At 36.6% G+C, this 20,860-nt stretch overlaps 1 protein-coding gene across 1 annotated transcript; it reads left to right on the forward strand.

Annotated features, from left to right (window-relative positions):
* The first annotated feature begins 14,815 nt into the window (after positions 1 to 14,815).
* LOC131681203 (uncharacterized) lies at positions 14,816 to 16,680 on the forward strand. Its single transcript, XM_058961910.1, has 2 exons — positions 14,816 to 15,192; positions 15,761 to 16,680. The coding sequence occupies exons 1-2, from the start codon at positions 14,952 to 14,954 to the stop codon at positions 16,678 to 16,680; spliced, it is 1,161 nt and encodes a 386-aa protein (XP_058817893.1). The 5' UTR covers positions 14,816 to 14,951.
* Positions 16,681 to 20,860: the final 4,180 nt, after the last annotated feature.

Genomic DNA, 20,860 nt, shown 5'->3' on the forward strand with positions numbered 1-20,860 from the left:
AAAGCAATTTGAACTTCACGCAGCCGACCGTAGGAATATTGCCTAGAAAAGCTAATCTTATCTGCATAATGGCATCACTATTTATTGCAACAGTATTTTTAGACAGATTTTACTATTCCTTCTCTACGATATATTTATTAAGTTGAAAACTACTAAGTGATAACACGTTATACAGACAAAGAGTACTCATAGCGCGAGATGTTATAAATCAAGGAGAGTATTTCCTATTTTACACGTATTGGATGATTTTTTCTTCGATTATAGAGGTTTTAACCTTAAGGTCATTGCCTCTTCGGATTCGAATAATCTCTTATGAAAAATTTCTAACCCTATGTGCGGGGTCGGGACTCGAAGCCAGGGGCGCTGCGTACAAGGCAATCCATTTACCAACTAAGCTACGCCCACCCCCATCGGATGATTTGTAAAATACACGTATACGAGCGATAATAACGAACGTTGAAGTGAAATACAAAGGATTATTAACCTGATACACGGGCTGGTTCGCCAAAAACGAACTTGAAATTAGATTCATAAAAAAGACGCGGCGAATTTTCAGTACGTATTGACCCGCGATCATCGATACTAGTCAGATTAAAGTCTTGTTGCAGCTGATTTCCGATCAGGTATTCATTTTTTCGGTAGTGTTTTCTTGATTAGATCTGTTCGCTTCCTCTCATTCTGATACTATCGGCAGAAGGATAATAGCACCCAGTCGTTGCCATGTGGCATCAATTATTACACCAAAATATGTATTGCACATCATTTTTAAAAGGTTTGCTATGCAACAACCACAATGTTGCCAAAAACGGAATCCATTTGTTGCCAAAATTGGAGTGTGCTATAACCGGAACGTGCCAAAACGGAATCTTACTGTATAACAGTAAATAAGCTAATAAACATAAGAATTATTTTTAATTGGTTTTATACGAAAATGTAGACACGTTCGGTCTTCCTTGACAGTGAATTTAGTCACATTGGTTCGCATTTTTGACAGTTATCCCAGCAAGAGGTTTTATACGAAAATGTAGACACGTTCGGTCTTCCTTGACAGTGAATTTAGTCACATTGGTTCGCATTTTTGACAGTTATCCCAGCAAGAGGATAGGGATCAAGGTGGTTCAACGGAAGGTGTGATCGTAATAATTCAATTTTATAATCTACTAGCTAATACCCGTCGCGCGTTACTGTGACTTTCATCGAAATAAGAGTAAAACAAAATTTGTTCAGCTCAGTATATTATATATATATATATATATATATATATATATATATATATATATATATATATATATATATATATATATATATATATATATATATATATATATATATATATATATATATATATATATATATATATATATATATATATATATATATATATATATATATATATATATATATATATATATATATATATATATATATATATATATATATATATTATCCGGCGGGCAGATAATCCCCAACCAATAGCACACAATCGCGCTCCATAACAAATGTCTACTACATATAAAATTTTACGGCAATCGGTTAAGCTATGGTTAGTTAGGGAGTCCATAAATTACATGCATACAAACATTGAGCTTTATATTTTTATTTTGTTATTTTTTTATTTGTTATTTTACATCCAAAAAGTGAAAAGAAAAGTTTAACTACTTATTTTCAAATTCAGCTTCATTGGATAAATCAGGAACAGCATATGACATAATGACCTAATTCCTTAATAATGGAATATCGCCAAAAGATGGCACTTTTTATACTCATAAACATTGTAGAACTTTTTTTATATTTCGATTATAGAGGTTTTAACCTTAAGGTCCAAATCCGACCTCTAAATAGTGGGGTAAACTCGACCGCTTTTCTGCTAAGAAAATGTTTGTTTATCAAATTTAAATATAATTTTATTGTTATTATTTATTATTTTTTGGACAATGGTTCATAGTTACAAACGAAAGATACAAAAACGCGATGAATATAGTATTCGTTGAGCAATTGCTCCGATGCAAATGGGAATATCTTTATGTGCTACTGCTTGTGATTTTGACATTCCAAGATTGACAATCAAACCCCTTTTTATTCATGTTACAATTCAATAACATAACATTCATTGATTTATCATCGAAAAACCATAAAATTTGGGTAATATCTGTACTAAATCAACCAAAAACATAGGCGGTCGTGTTTACCCCACCATTTTTGAAAACAACGAACTTTTTCATAAAACGCTTGTATTTCAACATTTTCCCAAGATTTGAATAAAATGATATGTATAGACAGTTGCCCAGAAGCCTAACCTTTAATTTGGTATATAAAACGACTTGATCCGATGTATTTTTGAGCATTTTACAGATAAAAACCATTTACTAGGTCGGATTTGCCCCACCAACTACGCTATGCCCGCTCCTCATTGTAGAACATGTAAATTCGTAAACATGGATACTTTTAGCACTATCCAATTAAGTTCCTCAAAGGCATGTTTTGAACCACGGTGCAATTATCCGAATGCAATGAGTAAAAATTTCAGAATGGATCTCTAAATACTTTACGAGAAATTAAAATTATAACACGCCTGTCACTGGACCTTTAGTATAAAATTGCCTTGTTTTAAGTTTATATTTGTAGCATCTCGCAAAGTATTTTGATATCCCCTCTTAAACTTTTACACAATCTTTTTAATATATATCCAAATATTTAAAGAAAATAATAATTAAAAAATTGGTTACACTTCAAAAAAATTCAACTTGTATCTAATAATTGCAGATTTCATAAGTTATATAACAAACAAAATTTTTTGTAATTATTTTCCATAAGCTCATTTGAAAACGTAAGTTCTTTATTTAATTTTTTTTACATATATCAAATCATTTCCGAGTTATCAGTGATTGAAAAATGTTCTATTTTGATTACAAGATTGCAGTGCTATTATCGTGTTTGATTAAAAATATTTGCTCTAATGCAAACTATTTTGGCGTATAGTATTTTTACCCAATAAGTCCAGCCGTAAAATGAGTCAGAATTCATCCTGATTATGATAAGTTCCGGCTCTAATAGCACAACCGATTCTAGTTAGAATCAGTTGTGTCGGATATTATCAAGAGGCAACAAGAATTCCAGCTCAGCTTCAGGTCACAATCGAGAATCAATTTTAAAACGAAAGATTATTACTATTAATAGCTTCCTGAACGGGAATACCGATTAAACCCGGCGAAACTTATCAGGGTTTACGGCTCATTGTTGTAAGTATTTTTCGTAATTAAGCGAAGGGATTGTGATCGTGTGTTTTATGCGCAGAATTGTAAAATCGTACACCATTTGATTGATTGACTATTTGGGTTTTAACCTAACCGGTCATTCACCCGTCTATAGATAGATAGTGTTACAAAAACACAGCCCATGTCAAATATACAAAAAGGTAGTTTTACCAGAATAGAATCAAAGAAAAATGCAGTTCGCGGCAGACCCGCGCGAAGGAATTTCTCAAGGGATGGTTCGAGCCAGTCGCTACTGATTCCAATGTCGATACCGATGCCCGTTTTCGCTGTCAGCTACTTCAACGGAGAGACCATCGGCGGTAAAATGTCTCCAGACAACGATATCCCGATTTCTCCGACTACGTGTTGTTTGTTCATGCTTTTCCTTCTTAGCTACTATTGATAGCTCGCTGATCGTCCTTTGCTGCATAACTGAACTTTCTTCGAGAGCGACCGAACTAAAATGACAGTTTTAGCTTGTTATAAACTTTTGGTTTCAAAGTACGCTTAATACTAGGATTATTGTTGGTTTTTTATTGTCACCAGATTACACAACTCGTTCAATCGAGAAACTCACGCTTGTCACAACCAAGTAGAACTTCAATATTATTAAACACATTAACATGACATATATAACTCAGTTCAACTCAAAATGGCGTAAGATAGCACAATAGCAGCGCGACAAAACACGCAACATGCTACTCTGCAAAAGCGGGACCCACGCACATCACAACCATTCAGTCAGCTAGTGATGATAGAGAGGTCCTATTGTAGATTGGCGTGTTCAATATCGCTCGACAATGATATTATTGGTAACCTTTATTACCCTTAAGATTATGGCACAGAACCTTCGAAACGTGGGCGATAGACAACATTAAATAATATTTGTTAAAATTACGACCAAATGCCATCTTCATCTGCTGATTGTTCTGAAGTTTTAAGAGTTGGACATATGAAGGAAACCTGTTTCTAGATATAAGAGAAAAATTAAAACTACTGAATATAATCATTCTTGTGTTACATTGTAACTAGAATCTTTGTTGAAGTTCTATTTTCCAGAATATATTTGTACGGAACCAACGTATTGTTATTCGTTATTTATAGTAGCTTTATCATTGAGATATTGTTTTTTCGTAAACAATAAAATACGAATTTTTGAAACAAAATTCTCAAATTTTAAATTTTCGATTACAAGTCCCTGTGAAGATCTTCATTCTAATAAAACCTATAGCAAAAACTAATAATCTCATTTGTTGATTTTATTGACTTTGACCGTTATTGCACTGAGCTTACATATATATTGGCACATTTTTAAAATTGAATTCTATCAATGTGTGTTATAAAAGGAGAATGTTATTCTTTATTTAATTTGCGATTTGCAGAGTCAGAACAACAATCCTTCTCTCTCGAAAAATATTGCCTCGTTGGGGTTCAATCACAAGCAGAAAATGGTCATTCGTGGAACGCATTGATTAAACGTATATGTGTAGGGTTCTTTCAAAAGAACTTTCAATGTTTAAATGCAGCATACATGATAGTTAATTTATGAAAAAAGGTAAGATTGTCTACTGTGCCAATATATATTAATGGAAAGTGTTTTTGAGGATTCAAGTTATTCCCAACAAAAAATTCCGTATACAGTGAAGATACTTTTTTCAGCCCTTCTCTTCCAGTGAAAAATAACAAAAATATTTTTTTGTACATTTTGCATTTTTTTTTAAATAGGAAAAAGGTGCGCAGGAAAGATTTTTTTGAATCTAACTTGGTTCAACTGCTCGAGCCCAGCCAGGGACTAAAAATCGAGTATTGCAATTTTAGGTCGAACTAGCCACTTTATTGTTTTAGAGTTCCCACTTTAGTAGCGATCTGATAAAATAAAATCGACCCAATGGTGGACTGATAAAATTGGGTTTCCACTGTATAGGTTTTTCGGGAAATCTCATTTCAACAAATTACGTGACCGCGCGAATTTTTGAGAAAATAAAGAAGCGTTGAAATTGAAATTTTGTGTCGAACTAGCCACATGTTGATTGGCACAATTTTATATTTTATATAATTTCACATTGTGGTATGCGTCCTCTTGTATATCTGGTTCAATCCGTAAGCCTTCAGATTGTAAAAAGTTTGCAGACAACTCAAATGAAAACGATTAACTGAAATGTTGCAGGAATGTTGATCCACCCTATAATATATACCTTTACTTTGCAGAATATTTTCCTGGTTTTGTCCGAGAAAAACAAGTAGTGTTGCGCCCTTCTTGTATGTTTAAATGAATCGAAGATTGTTCACCCTGTGAGATACCTCTATAGAAACGAGCTTCTGATAATAAAATACTTCAATAAACCACAAAAGCCCGGAACTACAGGGTAGGTCACGGAGGAGCGCTATTGTTGTTATGATTAAATATATATTCAGATCCAAGTGTTCACTCTAACTGCGTCCTCTTCAGTTCGGGCGAATACCTCATGATTAACGAAAAAATATTGCACAAAATATTAGTCGAAGACTTAATTTTAACAGATATAAATGCCCTGAACCAACCAGAATCATTTTTAAAACACCAACATATTTTTACACTGTCACCTCTATCGCCGCCATGTTGCTATACTGCCAACGCTTGAGAAATAATTTGCGTCCTGCTACCTACATACAGAACTATTACGTTTAGTTGGGGTGCGGTTCATCTCACCATCGCAGCATCATTTCAGATTCAATTCTATTGTGCTGGAACCACTAATACTAATCAACTGTTAAAAGGAATGGTCGTCTCTACCACAACTACATCAGTTTGGTAGAATAATGCACCCCTTTTTTCAGGCATACGTTTTAAAGGATTCAATTGATAACCCTTAGTACTCATGTATCGAAAGAAGAGGGAAATTGAGCTTTTCGTAGACAAATCATGTTTAATTTCTTACACATATATTCCACCCTAAAAACGTCTTCGCGTTTTGTGGAACATAAAAAATGAAACAAAAAGCAGCGTCTGCGCAGATAGTTGTTAAATGCTTCCCATTTGAAGAATAGACGATATCTTTCTTTGTGTGATTTGCGAAATCAACATTGAGGATAGTGTGCCAACCAGTTTTATAAAAATATGTATATTTTCAAAAGCTCAAAGAATCATTTTTCATTCCAATAACTATTATTGGTATTATGATTTAATTGTCGCTAAGCTCTACTTTATCGAATCAAAAATTTATATTCAAGAGTGAATATCTATTCGTCTTTCAGTTTTCATATCTTTCACTTTTCTTACTCGTCAATTTGATAAACAAAATCGATAAGGAAAAATAGCTATAACAAATAAATAACAAAATCGATAAGGAAAAATAACTATTACTACGTGCGTTTCGAAAGGATAGGTTCCTAGTCAAATCTAGAACATAATACAACTGAGCTTAGAAGATCAACGCCTTCCCTCGGTATCGCCAGCCCAGAATATTTTCCTTTTATTTTCCAATAATTATCAATACCTGTCAATTCGATATTTAGATAGACCCGATACATTAACGCGAAATATAAGCACAATATAGAAATGCTTTCAAGGTTACGGGAAGTCGAGCGATATATTACAATAACTGACGTGTTGAATCTATAATAAAGTGTCTAATTAAATTACTATGAAATAACGTCTTGTCTTCTGAAAATGCGATTAAAAATTATAATTGTAATTTTGTTTTAAATTATAATTTCATCGGCTTTTACATAAACTCTTACATGAACTTCAGTGTGGATTCGACGCATCAACTTCTATCAGATTATATTTGAAATTGAAGTTTCCAGAGATCACAAAAAAGCTATTGAGCTATTGCAACAAGACTCAATTAAATTTTATGTTTGTCGCGCAATTGACAAAAATCCCCCCGGAAGCGAAGAAAAAACAAAATGCAATTTGAAACAACTTTGCCTACTGTTAAATTCAAATTTAAAAGTGTAGATATGTAGGTATGAAACTTCTACTACCAGAATATCTCTGAAGCGGTTGATTGCTTTCGAAAATTACTAAAATTACTATTTTAAAAGTATGCAAGCCTTTATTCACTCATATTTTCAATGGAATCAGAAAATAGAAATTGTTTCTGCCTGATCAATTTCAATTCTGCCGCCACTAAGGAAGTGTGTATTTGGCAATCTATCTCGAAGGTTGCGCAGCAAAGGGGAAGAATGATTGATGATGTATTCTCTTTGTAGTGATAGACCCTTTACATTTACAATGAAATTCAACAGCTGTCAGCAAAACGAAACCATTTGGACTGTGACAAAATATAGAGAAAATTCGATTTATGAAGTTTATTATTTTAAAACAAATTCAAATATTTTTAACACATTGCTTAATATTTCTTTGACCCACTCATAACAATAGCTTCAAAATAAGTTGAATTATTATTTGCATCGCGAACGTGTTATAGACCCCAAATAAAGTCTTCATTTGCTTCCGATAGAATCGAATAACTTCAAAACCAATCCATAGCTTCCACTTAGTCTTTATTTGCTTCCGATAGAGCCAAATAACTTAGAAACCAGACCCTATCTTCTAATGTATTTTCATGTAAAATATAAACACATCACAAATAGACACTACATACTGCAATGATCACAAAATAATCCGAAAAGACACAACTAACAGATATATGTATTTCAACTTGCTGTATTCACTTCCTACATTTTATTTGTGTCGTTGCTTAGACATGGCGCAGTACATTTACATGATTCCGCTTCCGCCGCCAAACACAGAATGAAACATGACGTGCCTCACACAATCCGACCAAGAGCGTACATTACTCAAAATTCGTAAAAGCTTTCCTCAGAGTTTTCAGCACTCAACAATAGAGTGCACTCTTGCGAGAGCTTTGTAAGCTTTATTATTTATGTAACGTGGGATTTTTGTTCCGCATGGTAGACATTGTCCAACAAGTCGTTACACAATCATAGCTCAGCTATAGATGGGCTCATCAATCGAACCACGGTGAAGCATTTGTAATCGAATAGAATGACACCGCTGGCAGTACAAAATGGGAAAGTTATATTTAAAATTTACTATACGTGTCATTTTTAAAAGTTGGCGGTTAATTAGCGAAATTGAATGCATTTCTTTGAAGGAGATTATAACTATTAAAGGGACACAAGACGTGTGACTTTTTGGGTTTTATTGTCCAACTAGTGCTAATTTGGGTACTAGTTTACATACATCGTCTAACGAAACACCCAGTTGGTGCTAGTTACTGACGAGGTGAATCCGAAACACTAAAACAAAACAAAACATACTTTATGTAAGGTCTTGTGTCCTTATGCACAAAAATTTGGACTTGTCCAAAATTTTTCCCATTTGTGAGTTTTGCATATTAGAGGGAGCAAAGCGCTACTGTCTCCATGTATTCACGGACTGAAACATGGGGTCTCGCTCTAGCGTATTATATCCCATTACTTTGCCATGTGTGTACCCGGGGCAATAACTAATGGGCCTAGTATATGTAAAAGCGAGATAATAAACCATCAGTAGTAAAACCCGCGACCTCCAGTAGTTATACTGTCTAATTTCTCTCCATCAAAATAGAAATTCATAATGTATTTTGCATTGCGTGCAATGTATTTTGCGATGCGTGTAAGACGTCAAAACCCTGCAAAAAGATAGCCCTACATTCAACAAAACGTCGAACAAAGTGAATCAGCGAAGGGCGCTAGGTAAACAAACTGTGTTGCGAGGAAATGCAAAATAAATTTTAACATTTTTTAACAGCGTATTCAAATGACTTGTCACAAATAAATAAGGTTGATCAGCTGTTGACGCTAATTTTTGTGTTGAGCTTTGTAACCAACCTATTTTGAAATGTGGAAGGCATGTAACATTCGTCTTTAATAAGCCTGTGTGTATTAACGCGCACGTGTGGACATATTCATTATTTCCAATTACCATGGTTAACATTTTCGTCCTCTATTTTTCATGCGAAAAAGGAACAATGTTTGAATGTGAGGTAGTATTTGTGCTGTGTAAAATTAAACTTTTGCATGTGCTATCTGTCCGTACATGTAACGCATCACAGGCTGGTAACGACAACCAGAATAAGAAGTAAGAACAGAACGTAACGGTGGTCCCTATCAAGCAAAAAACGCTCTGTTACACAGTGGTACTTTCCCAGCCCCAGCTCGATTGGAATGACATTTGTAAAGTCAACCAATTCGTGGTAATAAAATTATTGAGATGCATTTCGAGTTCCTTCCTCTCGTCAGAATCCGACGAACTTTGTGCTAGGACCAAGCTAGCGCCGAGTTAGCGCAACTTTTGGTTCTGGACAAATGTCATGCGTGATGTCCCGCAAAACAAGTTTAATTAAGGTTGAACAGAGAACGGGCAAAAATCATAAACGAAACATGGTGTTAGATCTTCATAAAAATCAATCAGCAGTACTGAGACAACATTCTACATAAGCTGATTAATTTTTATGAAGATCTTACACACGGTGTGGAAAAAAACTGCTTTTTTCGTTTTCGATTTTTGTCCATTCTCTGTCCAACCTTAAAGCTGGTGAGATCGGTGAAAACTCTTGCAGGTCAAGTTAAACCGGAAGTTTCCGGGGCTCATTCAATTTTTGGTGAGATTTGGACAGTTTCCAGTTATACCCCCAAACTATCCGAACTTCCGCCCAAAACTAAACCACGGACTAACCGGCAGAGCATTCAAAAACGTTTTTTGCGTTTTCTTAATGTAGGGTGGGTGCTCCTATAGTTGAGGTGTACCAATAGTTGCAGCAGTGGGTTAAACGCCTAACTGCGGTACCAATCATCACCAAACCTTTTTTATTGGTTCTTCACGCTAAAATCATGCGACAACTAAACTGTTATCCAAATAACAGTTGAAAAACATAATTTTCTTTGAATTTTGAGCTCCCTTACACCTATAGTTGATCTAATGTACCTATAGTTGCATGTCCCATAAGAAATCAATGGGATTTGCAACAATAGGAACCGAAACTATCGATTGCACCGCTATTGGTACATGTGTTCCTATAGGGGCACAAGCGGTTTTGAATACATAAATTGGTAAATAAAGCATTTTAATTAATATTTTTTCTATCAAATAGGGATTGAAAGCTTTCGTTTAATGTATTAACATCGCCCATTGGTACATCAACCCTACCTTCCCTCAAGATTTTTTTCTACAACATTTCAAAAGGATCTGTTTGAACTGAGGTTACAGCACTAAAAAGGCGTCCTGCGACCTGAGCCATAACATAGTAATTGTTCAATTTTCGTGCGTCCAGGGTTTTCCCCAAAAGACAAAATGCGCATATATTTGGAATGTGTACCGAATACTCCTCTTCATTCCGAAAATCACGTTCGTCAGAATGTACATTAGTGTTATTGCATTAATGATTTTTTTTTTATTTCGATTATAGAGGTTTTATTTAACCTTTGTGTCATTCGCCTCTTCGGGTTAGAAAAATCTCTTATGAAAAATTTCTAACCCTATGTGCGGGGTCGGGACTCGAACCCAGGTGCGCTGCATACAAGGCAATCGATTTACCAACGCTACGCCCACCCCTATGCATTAATGATCTTTCGAAAAGTAAGGTTTCACGCGAAATAATAATGAGAGTTATGATCAACTTATCTTGAAAATTTGTCGAAAGGAGAGGTTTTACCAGTTAAAATTACATCTCACTTCGATTCGGCTTCCATCTTTCACTGCTATTCGTGTCTTTTATCGGTTTAGAATTTTTTTTAGAAAAATCTCATAGGCGGGCAAGGGATCGAACCCAGGTGAGCTGCATATAAGTACTCTACCTCCCCCTCCCACGGCTTTCATTTTCAACAAAGGAAATGTCGCAGTTTTGAAGATTTTAGGATATCTAGTAGTAGTAACCATCAGTTTATCGCAAAGAAGGACGAGGCTAGAGGCTACTAAAGAGGGAAGCATGGCACGTCGTCAACATCAAAATGACATTCTTGACACTACTGCGGCCTCATAAGATAGTCAGTATGGTCCAGAATAAGCTGTAAGTATTTGAAATCAATTTATTCGTCTTACTAAAAAGGAATCAGAAGGTCCAAATGACAGAATAAAGCAAACCGACAAATTAGCAAGTATTATCAATTTTTGTGATAGTGGATTATTAATTGCGGAAAGTATATCCGCAAAAAGGCTTGTTATGCGTGCTTCTAGAGGAATGCTCAAAAATGCTTGACTCAAAACGGTACACGTATGACGACAATTAAATACTTTTGCCTTTTTATCACAAACGCCGACGACCACCTTGAGCTCTTTTCAGGTAGTTCTAATTATTAAGCATGAGCTCGTAGAGTTATGGCAACTGAATCGATCGAATCTGGTACCATCATGATATCAAAAAGACGCAAAACTGCAAAGCACTTGAATTTGCCAGTCCAGACTAACCAAAACCGCTTTGACCTCATTGGCCACCTACGACGGTTTTTGATTTCACATACGCAGCTTATGCCATCACTCTCAAATTCGTCAACCTAATCCCATCACCTATTTTTATTGATTTGCAGTTTACAACAAACACATTTACGTATAGTACATTATGTATAGTCTCACATGAAATCCCAGAATAAAACAATTTAATTAATCAAATGCATATGATGTCTACCAAGGAATAAGCATGTCAATTGATGCTTGTCTAACGGAAATGTATAATCGATTATGATGTTGATTTGATTTTAAGATGCATAGTTTTTACTTTTCTTCTATTTTTGAAATGATACATACTTAGCTGCTTCCTATATACTCATTTACGCACTATCAATTTACTCACATTACACACCTAGAAAAAATAGTGTAAATTTACGTCTCCTGACCATGACATATACGGGCATCAAAAATGACTTAGTTATACGTTTGATTTTAATTTTACATGAGGTTTAATTTCGTAAATCATGTAAAATTACTCCACATACAGTGTTTGTTCTGAATGGTAGGAAGTGTAATTTTATGTCATTGCGCATGTAAAGTATATGTAGCATGTAAAATAAAACGGAACACGGTAATGTTTCGTCATTTCATGAATTACTAGTTGTTGAATTGTGTCATGTTTGCAATTACGTCAACGATAAAATCAGATTTTTTTGGTGTGTAGCATAAAGAAATCAGAATGAATTGATTCAAAAGACAGGATAAAGTAACGCCGACGGCAATATATAATGCATATATATAGATCTGTATTCACATATATATAGCGCTATAGCTCTCCTATCACCGTTGTACATTTTCGCTAAGAATCCGATGAGAAGTCGATCGAAACAGAAGGCCAAAATTCCACTACGACATTGTAATATCAACATCTCTTAGTTTCTATACATAGTATATTTTCCCTTCGAAAATCGGAAATTAAGATATCGATATAGTCTCTGCTGAATGGAAAGCAAAACTCATCATCAATACGTATGCAGGCAATATGCATGTTCGTATGCAGGCAATATGCATGTATGAAAAAATGCTGAGGTTTAGCGGTCTCTCATATTCTACTTAGAGCCAAGTCACGTAGTTCAAGAATAGGCGCACACAATTTCAACTATAATCATTACATAAAAAAAAGAACAAATGCTATATGTGTAGAAGTAGAATACTTCTACAAATATAGCTTTCTCGTTTCAATATTTTCGACCGATATTCATTTTACAACATTTGTACTGAATGAAATAATTAAATGTTTACGCGTTATTATCGGAAATATGCACAAATATTTGTCATTTTCAACCTGTAAAGAAACACGAAAATCTCAGATGCGAACCATCTGAAAAAATTGAAATTATACAAAGCGTGCTTTGTGACCATGTTTTATCTGTAATAAAACACCACTGAATTTCAAAATTTTAATTATACAAACTCACATGTATACTGCGGCATGTCTTGTATACAAGTTATGTAGATCCAGATTTAGTTTTCATTCTCTGTATCTGCAAATAAAAACACTACGGTTTGAAAAAGGTACCGGTAGTATTTTGCGAAAAGATATAACATTAAACACTTTAAACCGTTGTCTTCCGTTTTAATTCCACACTGCATCATAGTGGAATTAAAACGGAAGACAACGGTTTAAAGTGTTTAATATAACATTCCACTAAGTCGCTCAAAACAGTGCTTTTGTTAAAGATATAACATATTTTCAGTTTTATACTTGCTGTACTTTTATTAATTGCAGAATTACTGAAGAAATATATTCGTTGAAAAATTTAACGTATTAAATTTGTCAATGAGTGTCATTCTATAGATATCAATATTCTTCTACAATAAGCATTTCTCTAGCTGCAAATTGTAGCAATGGTTGTATAGTCTAATTTCCCAATGATAAAACCGGCGATTGTGTTCAAGTTTGCTTGAAGGGGGTTTATCAGAAGGTATGTTTACAAAGCCAGTAAACGAGTTCCAACCAAAAAAGATTCTCAGTGTATATGAAGGATCGTAATTGGTGTGCATGCTTGGAACCATCTCTCAAAACCGAAAATCAAAGTTACATAAAGGGATTAATACCAAACTTAATTCGATTTGTGTTAGGCATTTTATAGTCGTGTAATTATTTTTATATTTTATTTCGATGAAGTGAGCAACAAATTGATGTATTTTGGGTTGCAATGTTTTTGGAAATCGTTTATCTTTTCCTGCAATATGTGTTCTACACTTTCTTGTAGATTACCGGAATTGGACATTTTTAAACAAGTTGTTGATCTTTTTAGACAAATAATTTTGTCCATCGCAAGTTATTTTTACATGGCCCCTTTTCGCTGATTTTCTCAAAGCGTATCGCTCGTTTGAAATATTCTTGCAGATTTTGGAAATATAACAAACGAACTAACGTGGTACATATCCTCCAAGTAAAAAAGTGTTTTCAATAATATTATTTTTATTAAGTTAATTGACTTGAGAGCACCGAGTGAAAAATATAGCATATAAAATAGCTTGAACCTACATCTATTTTTACACTAGACCGCTGTAACACCACGTAAAAACGAGAATACCTTTAAACAAGCAGTCACTGTCTTTAGCATTTTGGCTCACCATGGTTAGACCATCTCATTACATGAATCTGTTTCTGCCGCCATTTAGATCTTGGTATCTTTTATGCAGGTTTATGCAAACTTCCAATTTTGCCAGTCAATTGAAAAAGACAGTAATTCAAGCTGTTGTCTATTTATTTTATTATATTCTATTGACCGTCTCAATGACAGGTAACAAAGTTTGACTTACGACGACGTCAAAAGTCGTGTGCCCAGTCTGTCAGTAAATCCCTCAATAGCTGAACAATAGCCTAGGTCAGGTCAGGCTGACTTTATAAAATCCGAATAATTTTTTGACGCCTGGCATTTAGACTAGACATTGAATTCCACGAGCCTTACTCCTTTCTTCAGCAGACTTATACTTCTGTTTACCATTCGCTAACACTTAATCATTTCCGTGCACCCTTTGTTTACGACAGACAGAGGGAAAAGAGACACTTGGCAGGCAGAACTTTACCTTTGTCACTTGACCTGTAGCGGATATATAAACCGCCCTGTTTTCTTTCTCTTTGTAATGTATCCGTTTGTTTTTCTACGTAAAAGGATATAGTTTGAGTGGAAAGCCAACATTGTACCCCCTCCACACGAAAAACATATTTAAGCGGTAACCTAAGCGATTGAAAGTTATTTCATACAAGCAAGCAATTGAGGAAGAATCTACAGTGCAAACATCTTATCAAAATGTTTTCCAGTGACAACAATGTGTTGGATTTGAGTGAGGATCTGTGTATCGAAGAATTTTCGATAATCCCTTTGTTGGAACTTACAAAACCAAGTGCAGTGCGATTTATTTCCAACCAATCATCATTTTCAGATCACGATAATATTCGCGACTTTGATGAGAATTATGTGTGCAAACCTCAAATCAGTACGCCCCCATCCTGTAAATCAGGATTCGTTTCAAACGACTTCAAACCAGAAGGTAAGGTCAATCATTAAAATAATTGAAATGAATATCCTGTATATAACCAAGTCGCCTATTGAAGGTTGCACCTCATGATTGAGACAAACCTGCTTTTGTACAAGGGTCGAGGGTTTTGATAGAAATATTTATCATCATCATTTCTTATTGCTTCTCCTCCATCACCGCAGAACAAAAGTAATTTGTCTATTTTTGTTTCCTTATTCATGTTCCCAATATAAGGAAAAGACTATCCAACTCAAGCTTACGAATAAAAAGTTGCTTTCGAATGATTACTCAAGCCACACCGTAAATTACACATCGGGCAGTAATGGCAATTATTACCTAGAAAGTGCAAACATACGTTTCGTTTGCTTCAATATCTGTTCAATCGAGATACCTATACACGAAAATGTATTAAAGGCTACAGAAAATCCATCTCTATAACAGATTAAAAGAGTAAAATTATTTCCCTATATTCGTCAAAATATAATATGCGACACAGTACTTACATAACGCTAAACCATTATCCCCCGAGAATAATGTAAACACATGTTCTTAATTTTTATCCCATAATTCTTTCTTTCAGGCTCTCAAACAGTTTCTACTGTCGGCACCCCAAAATCACATGTTGCTACAAAGCGGACACGCACCGCCTATACAAGCGTACAGCTCGTAGAACTGGAGAAGGAATTTCACCACAACCGATACCTTTGCCGTCCCAGGAGAATCGAAATTGCTACTAAACTTTCCCTAAGCGAGAGACAAATTAAAATCTGGTTTCAAAACCGACGCATGAAGCATAAAAAGGAATCTGTCGGATATAAATGTGGTAGCAGAATAAAAGATTCGCACAATTCTACAAGTCAATACGATAAAGTATCTCATTACGCTAAATCTGAAAAATATCTGATTAATAGTAGCGAGGTCGATGGACATCAGAATATTGTTAACAGACTAATGGCACATGCAACTTTTTCTCCAAACCTTCCAGTAATAATCGATAAACCTGAACTGATGCATGATAACAACACATTATCAAATTGTTCGGCTGAAAGTAATAACTTCGTCATGGATGAAGATCCCTATTTATGCAACAGTGATGAATTCTATAACGGAAATGAGGTTCCCAACGAACGTTACAGAACTACATCTTCGCTAATAAAGCAACAACACCATTTTCCATTGTGTATTGACAAAATTTTGTACAAAACGCCTATCTTGAAAGATGAACCTATATTCCACGTACCGACTGTGCAAAATCATAAAAATGTTGAATCATTCCAGAATGCATACACTAAAAAGTATTACCTTTCATCTATTCCTGTCACCGATTCAAAAACTGAGTCAAAGCCTTCAGTTACGATACAGTGGGGAAATACCAATAACTATAAAAACACTGGCACTACACATAGTCAAATTCACACTTACAATGAATCTAATAATTCCGAATATTACGAATTCATGTCTTTGTTAGATAATTCTGTGATGGAACATTTACTATTATAAGAAATCTTAAACAATATCATTTTTTTCATTTTTTCTAAATTACCATCGTAGCATACAATTAACGATAAAAACATAAAATAAATTAGAAATTTTTGCTATTCAATATATATCACTGCACAGAAACTTCAAAAAAGTAAGGTAGAACTGTCCCCGCTAAAACTGTTCTAGTTTTGCATTTCTCAATAGAAAGGTTATGAAATTGCTTTGAAAATCAACTTTTTAATCGACATCAAGAAGAGCCGATAGTCATGTGCCGTTCAATTCAGTTCTTCAAGTACAGTAAATGCCCCTGTGTGTATGTATGTATATATTGTGTATTGGGATCCGTACACAAATGACGTAGCTTTTTTCGGCGATTTTTGACCCCTCCCTCCCCCTCGTAGCATTTGGTCACAAAATTCTAACCTCCCCCTCGTAAATAACGTAGCATATACCTACCCCCTCCCCCTAGTCCCATGCAAAGCCGCCGGGGATGAAAATAAGTTACATATGTTTTTCAATTATTTAAATACATGTCCTTTCAAAATGTTTGACGACTTTTATCAACATTTTCATTATAACAGCAAATTGCGTGCAAAATAAGCCCATTTCATGACAAATATAGTGTTAATAGTTTTGTTTTGAATGTTATATGTCAAGGGGAGCATGAAGAGAAGTTCTCTCAGTTCACAATCCTGCAGCTGCCAATGATTCTAAGAAGCATACGTTCATCTAAATTACTAAATTTTGTTTGGTTGAATCCGAAGCAACAAATTAATTCAGCTTCCAAAACTAAGTCTACTAGTTAGCAATATTAGCTAACTAATGTAGCAAGTTAAATCCGCATACAAAATCTTTTCATATTTTTGCAAATTTGTAATTCCGCGAATCGTAATTTACCTCATGAAAAAACCGCATAAAAAGTAACTTGTTTGAATTTAAATTTATTTCTCTTGGGAATGGAGTATCATTAAATTGTCGTCTGTAAACAATGGGTTTTAAACTTAATGCTACGTCGCACAACTTTTGACCCTACCCTCCCCCTCGTCACACATCGTCACAAATTTGGCATACCCTTCCTACCCCCCAAAATTCTACGTCATTTATGCATGGCCCCTTGTCTTCGATTAAAATATTACATCGCACAGAGTAAAAAATATAATCTTACTATAAACTATTTTTAATTTGAAAGACTCTTTATTCATACTAAAATCAAAAGGTGGATAAACGTTGGTGAAGAACGTTTAAGTCAAGCTTTGCTAAGAGCGCAGGGGAATCTATGTTGTCTGTAAGCAAGTCGAAGACGAAGAGTCGTGGCAGAAAGAATCGCCTATTTCGCAGCGATCTTCGTATGGAGGTAGTTGTAATCGATTTTGCCAGGGCAGCCGACGAAGGGCAAATCTGATGAAGTTCTTCTGTACCCGTTCAAGACAAGTAAGGGACTATCCATAAATGACGTAGCATTTTTTGAGTGATTTTTAACACCCCCCTCCCCCATCGTAGCATTTTGTCACAAACCCCTAAATACCCCCTGGTAATTACGTAACTTGACGGTAAACCTCCCCCCCCTTTGACCCGGTAAAAAATTTAAAAAAATAAAAAACAATGTTAGTTAGATGAAACGAGTAAAGCTACGTAGCATGACATGACCCCGTACCCCCTTGTCGTCACATATCATCACAAAATACAAAACTCCCCCTCCCCCATATAATGCTACGTCATTTATGGATGATCCCTAATGCGGACGGTGTGATACGGAGTCCAAACGATAACCTTATTTTCCAGAATACTGCGTACCAGTGCGATGTATAGCAATTTTAGACAGTAAACATCAGTGAAATCACGGGTGTCGCGCTTGATGAGTCCAAGTACAGCGTAGGATTTAGCTATGACAGAAGAAACATGTACGGTAAACCGTAGTTTAAAGTCGAGAGTGATACCTAAATCCTTGACGGATGCAACTCGTTCTACAGGAGCAATCGCAAAATAATGAGCGATTGTACTCGTGCGAAAGTGATTCTGCTGTATTTCTGGATGCTCACACTCATGCCGTTTCTGTCACACCAATCCATAACCCTTTCGAGGTCCATTTGCAAAGCGCAACAGTCAACCATAGTTTTTATTACACGGTACATTTTCAAATCATCTGCATACATGACTTTGGTCGATGACAATTCACTACAGAGGTCGTTCACGAGGAGTACAAAAATAAGAGGTCCAAGATGACTACACTGTATATATGTATGTATGTATATGTGCATGTATATTTTTTTTACTTGGTGGTTAAGTTTTTACGCCGACCAAGCACACGTTCAGTAGTTAGACCATACTACCGATTTTGTCCATCGTGTACCAGAGTGAGAGACTCTGAACAGAGAAGATAACTTTGAACCTCCACCAAGAGTCTGACATTTGCCTGATCCCCCAAGATTCCATTTGAAATGACTATTTCCATGGGGAGGGGGCTGTGCTTCTGCACTTCGTTTCTTTCCAGGTCTAGCGGGTCATGCTAGTTCACTGGTCTCATTACCACCACATCAGTCCTGCTGCTACGCACTCCTATTGTAGGGTACATGCGCACCTCTCTGCGTTGACTAGTTAGGCCCCCGGCGATGGGCCCAGCCTACTCCGACGGATGAATTTCCCGACCCAGAAAGTTCTCTCGAAACCGTTATCTCAATGCTGGTTTGGCAGGTGCCGATGTCAGTCCTGCGATTCCGGGTGGCGGATGACTTCCAGTTTCCAGGTGCGCGACGACCTTTCGTCGACGATACGTGACGCTCAGTCTAGTTTCCGGTGATGGATCCTGACTGATTCTTGACTTCCGGTTCATCAGTGGCTGGACGATCTGAAGCCATGAACTGCTACGTTGCAAGGCGTTGCTCCTTCCGCCATCTTCGTTGCAACGCTGGCATGATCTGAATGACTGTTCTACTCAGTAGTTGTTGTTACAAATTTCAAATCTGGCAAAAGTTGAATGTAGCTGAAGAAATCTTTTATCTCATTTTTTGATGTTTTGTGACTTAGTCTTGATTTCCTTGATAAGTACTTGAAGTCTTATATGCTGGTTTTAGAGTTGCTCTTCCAGCGACGTTGTGGGCTCTCTGCATTTTCCTCCGGGCTCGGTAGCAACATCTATGTAGGTTTGATTGATTGATTGATTTTATTGGAGCGGGTTTTAACCTTATAGGTCATTCACCCGTAGTATGAAAGAAAAATTTTTACATGTCATTTATTTAAGATCTAGTATGTGATGGTCCTGTCGGTGGTTTAGAAGGTTCCTGGGTTTCGGGGCTGGTGTCAAGTTTGATCTTGGAGGGCGCAGGTTGGAAGAACCGAGAGCGAGTCGGTGAAGATGGTGGTTGCAGAGTCGGAAGGTCTTCGGGCAAGGGCCAGGGCGATGGCTGCTGCTTCGGCCGAGAACACCGAGCATTGGGTCGGGAGCCGGAAGGAGGAGCCGGTTGGGCCGTTGCTAACACCGACTCCCACCTCCCCGTCCCTCTTCGAGCCGTCGGTGAATATGCGTGTGTGGGAGGAGTAGCGTCGTGCTACCAGCTGGTTGTATGTTGCCTGTGCGATTTCTGGTGCTCCTCCGGCCCGGAGGGTTCTGGACAGGGATGTGTCGATCAGGATGGGTTGTGCATTCCAGGGGCGAGGCCAAACCCGGTGCAGCCGGGCGAGTGGGGGTAGGGCGGTTCCAGTGAACTCCAAGTATATATCCTGGGCTGTTTGGAGTGTCGCAGATTCGTCGTTTCCGTATGTCTTCTCAAGTACGCCTAGTGCCCGCCGGAAGATGACGAGGGCGGTTCTCCAACGGAATGGGAGTACGCCAGCCTCTACACATGCGCTTTCTGCTGGTGTGCTGGGCAGGAGTTTGGATGCGCTCCGGATGGATCCGTGGTAGAGCGGGGCTAAGATGTTGTTGATACCTGCGATGTTTTTCCCGGTTATCTCAACTCCGTAGAAGATTCGGCTGTGAATAAGGGCTTCGCCAACCCTCAGTGCGGTGTCCCTGTTGCATTTAGGGTGCCTGGCGACTATTGTCTGTACTAGGCGTTTACGGTTGGCGCATTCGGCTTTTATCCTCCGGAAATGGGGGGCGAAGGTGGTTTTGCGGTCTAATGTGATCCCGAGGATGGTCGGTTCCTTTCTGTATGTGATCGGGGTGTCGGCGATGCGGATCGGACGGTCGGTGGCACGG

This window comes from Topomyia yanbarensis, chromosome 2 (assembly GCF_030247195.1).
Source record: "Topomyia yanbarensis strain Yona2022 chromosome 2, ASM3024719v1, whole genome shotgun sequence".
Lineage (NCBI taxonomy): Eukaryota > Metazoa > Arthropoda > Insecta > Diptera > Culicidae > Topomyia > Topomyia yanbarensis.